This window comes from Vidua macroura, chromosome 18 (assembly GCF_024509145.1).
Source record: "Vidua macroura isolate BioBank_ID:100142 chromosome 18, ASM2450914v1, whole genome shotgun sequence".
Lineage (NCBI taxonomy): Eukaryota > Metazoa > Chordata > Aves > Passeriformes > Viduidae > Vidua > Vidua macroura.
The window spans coordinates 3,186,471-3,197,865 of NC_071588.1; the positions used below are offsets into that span (position 1 = coordinate 3,186,471).

Below are 11,395 nucleotides of genomic sequence, written 5' to 3' on the forward strand. Positions count from 1 at the left end.
GACGCGGCGGGGCGGGGCGCGCAGGCTCGCGGGGCGCGCGGCGGGCGCGGCCCCGGGGCGGCAGAGCCGCGCTGCCGCCATGGGGTGTTAGCGCGGCCGGGCCCGCTCCGCCGGAAAGAGCCGCCACCGCCCGCCGGCCCCGCTCCGCCTCGCCTCGCCTCGCTCCGCTCCTCCGCCCCGAGCCCATGAGCCTGAACGAGCACTCGATGCAGGCGCTGTCCTGGCGGAAGCTCTACCTGAGCCGAGCCAAGCTGAAAGCCTCCAGCCGCACCTCCGCGCTGCTCTCCGGCTTCGCCATGGTGAGCGCCCGGCCCGGCCCGGCGGGCGGGGGGCGGCACGGGGCCGGGAGCCCTGCCGCCGCTTCTGCTTCTCCCGCCGGAGCCTGCTGCGGTGAGGACGGGGGGGCCGGGCCCGGCGCGGCGTGCGGCACCTGGGGCGGCGGGGAGCGGGGCGGGCGCTGCTGCCGCCGCCCCGGAGCGCCCGGCCCGCTCCGGGCAGCGCTCCCGGCAGCTCCCTCCGGTAGCTCGTTTGTTTTGGAGCGCTTCATGGCACGAGCTCAGAGCTGCCTCTCGGCTTTTATCTCCGCCGGATAGTGCAAGATTTGTTCGATTGTTACGTATTTTCCCCGTGGGGGATGCTCGGGACCGCGGAAGCCGCGGTGCCTGCCGCGTGTGCCGTGGGCAGCTCCGCTGGGTGCGGGGTCACCGTGTCGTGTTGCGGGTGTCGGGAGCCAAGGGGCCCCGCAGCGCTGCCCGGGTTGCGGGGTTTCCATCCCGCTCCTCTCTCAGACCGCACGCGTGGCTCAGCGAGGGCAAGCGCAGCTGTTGCGCTGAAGTTTCTTTTAGATAAACCAAGAAATACAACCGATTAAAGTTCGTGGTGCCGCTCAGACTCATCCATCATCAGTGCTTTGCAGTTGCGTGGTTTCTAGTTTTTATTTAAGGAAAACTTGAATGTTATTTGGTTTGGAGTTTTGTGCGTGGTTTAAAAACTTTTTTTTTTTATTCGTGTGTGTTTTCTTCCGAGTTTGATGTGAAGCGCAGTCTAGTTACCCGAATTATGTCATGTATGAATGTTCCATATAATTTGAAATACAGTAACTCACAGACTTCCTCATCTGTCCAGACATCTGACATGCAAAGCTGCAAACTCTGCCCTCAGCCCCTTTATGCAGCTGTTAAAATGCTTCATGGTTTATAAATTCGCAATTTCACTCCTCCGTATTTTGACTTTTTGCCCCGCTTTTAACAAACTGAGTATTTTCAGCCGTTGAATCTGCTCCTTTACAGAGCCATTGTTCCAGTGATGCTGTTGGAAAACACAGCAGCCTGCTGACGGTCAAATAAATGTCACTGTCCTCCTTCAATGGCTAAAAACAGACCACAACTCTTCGGGAGGTGGTGGAGTGCTGCCCGGGTGACTGACAGGCGGCTGTGTTCCTGCGTTTCACTCAGTTCTTGGGTAACGCATCCGGCTGGAGCTCACACGCCGCTTCTGATCATGAATTTTCCTTGTTGAACGCCCGTTCTGCCGTCCCAGAGCAGTTTGTGGCTGCTCGAGTCAGGCCTTTGCCTTGAGAGAGAACGTGGGGAAAAATGTAGTTTGTTGGAGTTTATAAATTTTCTAAGGGAAGTTGCATCTCAATGTAAATGCTGTTGTTTTAAGGTCATACTTAAAATCTTGAATTCCTTGGTTTTTCTCTAAATGTATGGTACATGGACTCAAAATCCGTGAATGTACGAGGTGAGGCTTCTACTTGTTTCTTAATTCTCTAGAATTCTAGGGGTTTAGTCTCCTGCTGTTGAAAACTGCTGCTGTTGAATTTGTTGCTTAGGTTATTTCAGGAAAAAGCCACTTTGTTCCAATTAAGAAAATCTCCAATTGCCAGGAATGCTACGTGTGAACAGTCATATTTAAGTTTTTCCAAAGAAAAAAAATCCACTTTTTCTTTTCCTTCCTTTAACAAGTTCAGCATGGAAATCTACCCGTAGTATCTTTGCTTTTGCACTGACAGACCTAGTCCTAGTCCTCTAGCTAAGACTTCCTAATCTTGGTTCAGAAGAGCCGAGTTAACTTTCCGAGTATTTTTAGATGCCTTTTAAAAGCTTTGCTGATCTTTTAGAGTTGTCCCTCTGCCTTGAAAAGCTGGGCTGTTCTGTCACGCCTGTGCATTGTTTACTGACTGCAGATCTTTGGCACCTGGTACTTTAACAAAATGCTGCTGAAGTACATTCTAGTCTTGGATCAAAGCTGGCAACAGCAATGAAGGGTCATTGTTCTTCTCTTTTCCTTATCAGGCGAGGAAAAAAGAGCTTAAGTGACACATCCAGGACCACCCAGTGAATTGATGGGAATTGTCAGGAGTGAAACATGCTGGTTTCCATGTCAGCCCCATTGATCCTTACTCTTTGATTAAAGAGTGCTTGCATCCTCTGGTAGAAGCTAAGTTTATCCCCGTTGAACTGCTCCCTTTTCATGAACTATTTTTATGTCTAGCTGCAGCCAGTTTGCAAAGTTGATTCCCTCAGGGTTGGTGATGTACCCTGGTGGAACGAGGCATGCCAAAGGCAAGGCATTGCTCGGGTCAGTGAGGTGGAGTATGAAACACTCAGCCAGGTTTCAAACCCTGAATTGTTATGAGAAGATTAAAAACCTGATTTATAATTAGTTTTGTTTCAGAGCTCCACATCAGGATTTGCTGCCATGTGTGAGCTTCAGAAACAGCTGCAGGGGCTGGTGATGGCAACTGATGTGAGAGCTGAGCTCGCCCCAGTAAACCTGAGCTTTCCTTCACTCAATTTCCATGGATGCTATCATCCAGTGCCGTATGTCTGAGGGAAAATCCATGGAGTTTATAACCTCATTTAGTACACTTTTCCAATTTATGGAGCCAGCTAGTAGTATCAATCCCCCAAATTGTTAGAGGTAGAGAAAGAAATTGTAGATTGTAGGGGATGTGTAGTGCCTTCAAGAATGCAGGATTCATTCCATAAACTGGTGAGGGCATCAGATATTTCTCATTCTGTATTATAGCCCAAATATTGTTGCATGATCTTCCCCCTCATGCTTGGTTTACCTATTTTTATTTTTCACAGTGAATAGGCTGCTGCCAGGTTATTTTTGTTTGAACAATTATTCTGATTTGTTTGCATCATTTTGTCACCAGGGACACATAACACAGTAGCATGACAATTTTAAAATACAGGAGTCAGAAACCATAGGAAAGTTGTTAAATGCCACTAGTTATAAAACCAGAAGACTCAACATCTCCTCCTGCCACCAATTAACAGCTTTGTAAAAATAACTGAGTCAGAACTATGGGTCTGAATTATACACGGTGGTTGGCTTCCTTATATGTAGGATTCAGAGGTTGATATTTACCAGGCAGCAGTTTTCTTTTAAATATCTCTAGTAGCCCAAGCTGGCTGGGCTTTGTCTAGATGGGATATATATGGTTCAAATATTGAATATCATCAAAGAATGGTCAACTCTTGCCTTTGAAATATGGCCAGTATGGTCTCCTGAAGACAGCTTCAATCATGTTCTGCAGAAGACTGACTGCAGTGATAAATATTTTTGAAATTGATTTCCATAATAACAGTTGGTGCTGAGGTATGGTTAGGTGGGACCTGGGGCCGCTGGTGTCTGGTGTACAGGTTCTCAAGACAGCATTGTCTTTGTCTAGTAAAGGTCACTTGGCTGTTCTAAATACTAAAACAGTCTCTGTAGAAGGTCTTAAGTGGTATTTAGCTGGGTTGCTGGTAGAATAGCATGAAACTGTGGCATTTTGTAACCTGCAGGAGTTACAGGCCCAGTTTTGTGGCTTCTGCTTCCACTTAGCCTTCTTTAACGCTGCTGCACTTAGAGGTTAGAGCTGTGCTGGAGAATCTTTCCCCATGCAAAAAGTTTCTTCTGTTGCAGTCACAAAAGGAAAGTTTAGTGCCTCCTTTGAACATCCCTGTCTCCGTTGTAGACGAGCAAGGCAGGCAGTGTGGAGTGTTTGGGGCTCCTGCTGTTCTGTCTTGGAGCAGCTGTGGGTGGCTGCTGTAGTTTGGAGGATGTAAAGAAGATACTGAGCCTCTGGGTAATCTGAACTTGTACTTACTGAATGGATTTGCTGTAAGTTACACTGTGTAGAGGGGTATTACCTCCTCGAGATGCATTTGCTCCAATCACACGGGTATTGCCTTTTCATGTTTGCTAGCAAAATAAAATGAGATCCTGTACTTGTATTCCAGTGTCAGCATCAGCAAATATCAATGTGTTTTGCCATTCTGCAGCACACAATAATCTGCAGAGTCAAGATCCTGGACTAATGGATGAATGATGCTTAGTTTCCCTTCGGTATGAAACCAGTAAATAAGATCATTATTTTGACTTAGCTGTTTTTAATTTCCGGTGAGTTACTCTGGCTCGTACAGAGCCTCTGTATGAGTTGTTTATAACTCTTTATGAATGGTGCAGACAGTCTGTGAGAGCCTGGCTCTGCGCCTCTGTCTCTGGAGTGAATTGTACTGTCAGGAAAACGGAGAGCCAGCCAGAGGAGCTGATTCCCAGTGATGCTCTGACACTCGGCTCATTATTGAGTTTCCTCTGCGGTCCCACCCATAGACAAGCAATGATGGATGGGCCCTCAAAAATGCAGTTGTGATGTTTGATCAACACAGCTTTCTTTTTAGCCATTCCTGACATGCTAGACTGTATAAAATGCAGTCCAGTCCCAGTACAGGATTATATTCCCACCAACCCGAGCTCAGAGGCATCTTTGTGGGGAAGGGGAGGAGAGGAAGTAAATAATAAATATTAGCTCATAGATAATACAGATTTACTTGAGATAAGGCATTTTATTTCCTCTTCTCTACAGCACTGTCTACTGATCTGAAAAAAGATGTAAGCCTGTGACTTAAATTTAAAAGCAGGGGCTTTATTTAAGTCACTCTGGTCTAATAAGACATGGGAGCCTTATGAATAAATGAGTGAAATTAACTTGGTCAGTATATTGAACTTAAAAATAAGTTGAAGTGCAGATTTTTCTAGAGGGCAAGTTGTTAAATTTCCTGCAATTTGGTAGTAATCAGGCTGCTGTGACTCTGAAATCCAGGACTGTTGAAGGCTTAACACGGTTATGTGCCAAAATTCAGTTATCTTCTAAAAACATCTGAATGCCCACCACTTTTAGGCTTAGGAGAGCTTCAGTCTTGTGTCCTAATGTCATGAGTCCTTTAGTTTTGTCAAGAAGCTGTACTTCAGATGTACAGCTTTGTCAAGAGCCATAGTAAATCTGTCAGTCATATCTGTAGGATGATCTGAAGTTAAAGTTAGCTCTTCTTTGAACCAGGGATTAGCCCAGATGACCTCTTGAGGTGTCTTCCAGCCCATGTTACACTGTGATTACACAGCAAGGCAGGGCATTTGCAGCACAGCAGCTGCACAGTCAAATCGTTCAGCAAGCGTTCAGAGAAGCTTTGAAAGTGGTGAAGCATAAGGTGCTAAAAGTGTTGTATTGGAAAGTGTGCAGTCACTGACGACAGCTCCTGCCCTGAGCAGCTCTTCTGAACAAGTAGAGCAGGAATATATCCTGCCTGGAATGTCAGCACGTACCTGTGAGTTCAGGCTTTGTATGAATTTGGATCATATCAGGTGACCTCATCAGGGCCCTGTTCTTGCAGGTATTACTTTACAAGAGGAGTTGTGATCTGTTTGTTTTGAAATTGCAGCATGAGCAAAGGAGGGAAGAACTTCTGACACTTTGCATCGCTGTTAGAAAACAGGCACAGGCCCTCATGATGAAAAATGAAAGTTTTGTTTTAGGTGCCTGGCTCAAGCTTGGCCCAGGAAGTAAACTCGGAGTTGAAAAGAGTTGGCAGTTTTTCTGCTAGTTTACACTGAAAGAGTTCCCAAATTAGCTTTGCTGAGAGATTGAGGAGATGGAAAACATGAACTGATTTTTCACTTATGGGTTAGGCTGGGGTTACTCTGCCAGACATGAACACAAGGGGCTCAAAATCAGATGCTTGATATCATTAGTATGGAAGCGTTGATAAATGGAAATATAAAATGTCTTCAATGTTTGGCAAACTATATACAATCAGTTCTTAAAAGAAAATAAAGTCTTCATCTCATGAAGCTCTTTAGTGCCATGTTTATATTATCATACTTAGAACTAGAATAAAGGATTAAAGTGTCTTGTCATGCTGCGTGGCTTTGAGTCTAGGCACAGCAGAAGACTTACGAGAAAAATCTTTAAGTATGAAAATTAATCCTCAGTGGTGAAGGATTGCAATTGTTCTGTGAAAAACACAGGAAGCCCAACATCCCACGAGTACATTGCGACTTAACAAGCAATCCTGCAGAAGAGGAACCTGACAAGCAAATGTTTATCCTCTCAATCATGAAGTTTCCCACAGCTGAAAAATGGTATTTTTAAATCCTCGAGCAAGGACTGTATATGCATTAATATAATTTCTTGTTGAGTTTCTCAGAACACTTGGAAACTGCTTGCTAGTTGGCCAAGATGTTAGGCTTATGACAATAAAAGCTTTCAATAAAGGAATTAAACAATTGGCAAATGGCCTCGAATGCCTGTTGAAACATGTCTGAGCAAAACCCTGGGTTGCCTTAATATATTGGGTGCATTAGTGATTAAGAGTTCTGGTGTCCTGGAACATGCATAAGAAGATGGGATCCAGGACTAGGTTAGCTTGGCTCAGCCCCTGCAAAATAGTGAGGTTTGAATGTTCCTGCTGCTTTTGCAGCTGTCTTTGAGCCCTGGTTTCCATGCCTCCCTGCATCCATGTTACCCATGAATCTTTCTTCCTGTCAGCTTGATGTGCTTGTATTTCAGATTACTGTCAGGTTTTTTCCTCTGCATTTTACCTGTATTTTGTCTGTTTAATGAGTTCCTTGGAGAAAGAGCACTGAACGTAGAGGCCTTGGTGCATTATTCCATCTTTGGAACTGTCCTTTGTCTGAAAGGCAAATTTATCAGGAAAGATCATTTCAGGAGAGCTGCTGGGATTAATGTCACTGATCAATTGCACATATGCACAAAACCACCTGGCAGTTCTAAAACTAGCTAAAAGGCATTCTGATTCATTTTATTTGTCAGAAACATAGCTTGTTTTATGAGTTTCCTAGCACTGTGACTTAATGCTGATTTTTTACTCCTTAGGCACAGGCATGCTTGGAGATCTAAGGTTACAAGAAGGTCATGGCTGCATGTGGTAGTGGAGGGCTGGAACATCTTCATGAGTAGCCTCATCTTTGGGGGAGCAGTGATGCCTGGGAGCACTGTGTTCTCTTTTCTGAAGACACTGTCTTTCCTCCAGCCTCCAAGAGGCTTGCTTGGCTGCCATGGGCATTGTGGAAACTCACATTTTGAGTCTGTTTAAATACTTGTGTGATAGAATATAGCTGAGAGCCCCATGGAAAGGTGATCTTTCTCATGAAAGGTTTCTGCACTTTAGAACTTAAACCCAAATATCCAAGGGTTAAGGACCACTGAGGTTGTTTCAGGCAGTCCCCTGCCTTCGCAGCCTTTCACAGATACTTCAAAAGACTTCATAAGTAAAGATCAAAAGCTGCATCTTCAATATAACACAAAAGAAGAAATATTTCACTTAAGGAGTCCAAGTATGCTGTTTGTAAGGGTCGGCTGTTTTGCTGGCATGAGCTGGAGGTAGCAAGGTGGTTGTGGGTTTGCTCTACAACAGAACAATAAGTGTGAAAACAGTGGCCTTTGCTTGATAGCTCAGACCTAAATTTGGACCTAAGGAAGAGGGTGCAGATTGACATGAAGAGAAATGTAAATACAGACTTACTTTGTTTGGATCAGATGATCTTCCAGAAACAGGTAACTGCATCTTTCTCCCCCTTCCTTTTCAGGTGGCTATGGTGGAAGTTCAGCTTGACCCAGACCACGACTATCCTCAGGGGCTCTTGATAGCCTTCAGTGCCTGCACTACTGTGCTTGTTGCAGTTCACCTTTTTGCACTCATGATAAGTACCTGCATCCTTCCAAACATAGAGGCTGTTAGCAATGTGCACAACCTCAACTCTGTCAAGGAATCTCCTCACGAGCGCATGCACCGGCACATTGAGCTCGCGTGGGCGTTTTCCACTGTCATTGGGACTTTGCTCTTTCTTGCAGAAGTGGTGTTACTATGCTGGGTGAAGTTCCTTCCTTTAAAGAAGAAAACTGACAACACCCCACAGAGCAACAGTTCTACCATCACATCAGGACAGGCAGCAGCCATTGCATCGACGTCCATTATGGTGCCCTTTGGACTGATTTTCATTGTGTTTGCAGTCCACTTCTACAGGTCACTGGTGAGCCACAAAACAGACAGGCAGTTTCAGGAACTCAATGAACTTGCTGAATTTGCACGGCTCCAGGATCAGCTGGATCACAGAGGTGATGCTGTCACCTCAGCCGTCACCAATTTTGTGTAAACCTGTGCTTAAGAAAATAAATCCACTATTCTGCTTCTGCCTTATGGTGACTCCCTGTGGATGAACTGGTTGAACTGCTGATTACCGTTGAAAGATTAATTGTAAATATTGTTCTAACCCTTTAGAGAAGGAAAAAATGTTCCTTTCATACAAGTTTTACTATCTGAAGGAATGGATGATGGGGTGTGACTGCACTGTGTGTGCAGCCCTCCTCCTGTGAACACTGTCTCGCATCTTTCTCATTAATGCTGAGTGTTGGCTGTATAAATACATGGAAAATAACATTGTACATTTGGGTGTTTGTTAGGAATGGATAGAGAAGTTGTGGATTTTTTTTTTTTCTCTGTTTATCTGATGTTGGCATTTACTAGAAGATACTGCTTGTCCTATCCATATTGCATGGCATGATACAAATTACTTGGGACATGCAGCAATTAGCGCTCAGTTTTGGTGCTAGCGCTGCTCTCCCTGGAAAGCCTGACAGATGGTAGGAGTGAAAGCTTTCCCAGCACTTTCCCCAGTATGTTTTGCTGCCAAGTAATTATTACTTTGCTGATTTCTCCAGTGCCTTTTTCCCGTGGCACTTACACATTTTGTAACTTGCTAAACACCCAGGACTAGACTTACTGCGATGTGGTGTGGCCACATGAGTAGGAATGAGACTCAACTCTTCTCTTCCATGGAAGAAAATAAAAGCAATAACTGTTTCAAAGTTCTCATGAGCTGGCACATATCATCTGGAGAGATAGATTTGCCTGTTTCTCTTTTAAGAATCCTTTTTTGAAAAGAAGGAACTAGATGGAAATTATCACTGGATAATTTTTTTGCTTGAAAATCAGAACCACTGCTGTTTTTTTTTTCCAAGCCAAAGTAGTAATTATTTTATACTTTTATATTGAAAAAATATTTTTAATAAATCCTCAGAAGCAAGCAGCAAAAGGTGCTTTCTCTGTGTTGGATTCCCAAGTAATTAGCTATGCCTTGGTCTTCCTTGTTTAGAAAAGTGTTCTCCTTGCTGAAGTGTTGTATTTAATAACTCATTATACATTTTTGCTTCCAAAGGATCTGGAAGACAACTTTTCTTGATGTATATTTATTTATGAAAGTAGGTTATTTGTAATTAATACTGCTGCTTTCTTTCAGACACCTCTATGACAGCAAAGCTACTGTGTTGTTCATTTCCTCTAAGCAAAAACCTCCATTTGGTCTCCTAGATAAGAGGTTTGGCCAAGAAAGATTCCAGCAGTTGTCTTGGGCTGCTTCAGTAATTCTGGCTATGTCTAGGAGTTTAATTTTTTGGAGTACAGTTCCTCTATAGAGTAGCTTTGGGCTTTAGTGGGTAAAAGCTGTTTTTTGAACACAAACTGAGACACGTTTCAAGCCAAAGGGGAAAAAAAAAAACAAACTAGCTATCACTAGTCATAGCTATCACTGTGGAATAGAAACCTGGGATTTTGCCATGAGACAGGAGGGACTGTGACAGTCCAGTGGAGCCATGCCTGACAGCCTGAGCTGAATGTGGTCTCTCACACCAACCTCCATCTCAGGTTATTCCAACATTCTTGCAATCTGCACAAAGTGCCTGTGGAGTTCAGGTGCAGAGTGTGGTTACTACTGAAGCAGATGGGAACTGATCTCTCCTGTCAGCAGCACTGCAGTGCAAAGTGTTGACAAGGTCCCCTGTGGTGCCTTTGTATTCTAAAAACATAACTATAAAAAAAAAAAAAACCAAAAAAAAAACCAAAAAAAAACAACAAAACCAAAAACCTGCTGGTCTCACTGGTTTTTTTAAGCAGCAGTTGTGGTTCACAAGCAGCAAACAGCTTTCTACTTGGTGTTTTCACCTGTGAAGTGAAAGTCCTGGCATACAGAGGTCAAACTGGATTTTTTCAGCTCTGCCATTACATGCTTCAAATATATTCTATTCCTGATGTAAATCTGATGGTGAGGATTGTAACTACAGACTCACAGGTGTTTGTTCATAGAGCACTGGAAGCATTGCTTTAGTAAAGGCAATAAGGAAGCAGCATTCCAAACCACAAAATGTTGGTAGTAGGCACAAAATGTGTTTTCCCATCCAAGACAGAACTTTACTAATTCTGTCTTGGGGAAACAGGCCCCTAAAATCCCCCACTAAAGGCAGAAAACCTGACCTGGTATTTACACCAGTGCACCTGATTGGATGGGTGTGGTCAGGTGTAAAAATTTTACTTTTGTCTGTAAATTTTGTATTTAGAAGTTACATGGTTCTGAATGGAAGTCCAGAAAATCAGTTTTCCGAGTTTATTTTGTAAAATTCCTTGCTGTTCTGGATAAGTAGCTGAATTTTTCTTTGATTTGTGGATCTTTTACAAAGTGACTAAGAAGTGTGGGATTTTCTTGTTGTTTAAGACACACAGAATTAGAAGCTAGTGGGACATGGTTATTTTTAATTTTCTCAAGCTGGTAGGCTCTGAGCTAATGACACTGTTATTACAGCTAATTTTCTGACTATTTTCTGCACTTTAAGCCATGATATCTAGTATATTTTTGTCATTTTCCACCTGTGGAAATGGTCATGAAAGTTACTCCTTGGGTACCTTTGTCACTGTGTACCCAGGCAGTAACCAGACACAAACATGTGGATCTAAGCATTGAGTGCACTTAAATTTTTTTATCCCTTATTTATACTAACGATGTTAGGCATTTACCTCAATCATTTTAAACATTGGTTATTGTATATCACTTATTTGGGTATAAAATACTTTCATGGAATAAAATATACTCAATTGTTGTGGATTATTTTTTATCTAGAGGCCTTAAATAGAGTTACTAACTGAAACATGATCTATTGTAACTTCAAAAGGGATTTGGGGTCACAGGTATGTGTTGGGCTATGTTTGTGGGGAGTGGAGGACACAATTACTTGATTGTACTTTTCTATATTATTTTAAAACACATACTA

General features: G+C 43.5%; 1 protein-coding gene across 2 annotated transcripts; it reads left to right on the top strand.

Moving 5' to 3' along the window:
- The first annotated feature begins 67 nt into the window (after positions 1 to 67).
- On the top strand, positions 68 to 11,224 carry ORAI1 (ORAI calcium release-activated calcium modulator 1). Of its 2 annotated transcripts, none has more exons than XM_053993971.1 (2): positions 68 to 299; positions 7,885 to 11,224. In XM_053993971.1, the coding sequence occupies exons 1-2, from the start codon at positions 186 to 188 to the stop codon at positions 8,449 to 8,451; spliced, it is 681 nt and encodes a 226-aa protein (XP_053849946.1). In that variant the 5' UTR covers positions 68 to 185; the 3' UTR covers positions 8,452 to 11,224. The 2 variants fall into 2 exon arrangements, with proteins under 2 accessions (XP_053849946.1, XP_053849947.1); XM_053993972.1 differs by lacking the exon at positions 68 to 299 and adding an exon at positions 324 to 390.
- The last annotated feature ends 171 nt before the right edge of the window (positions 11,225 to 11,395 follow it).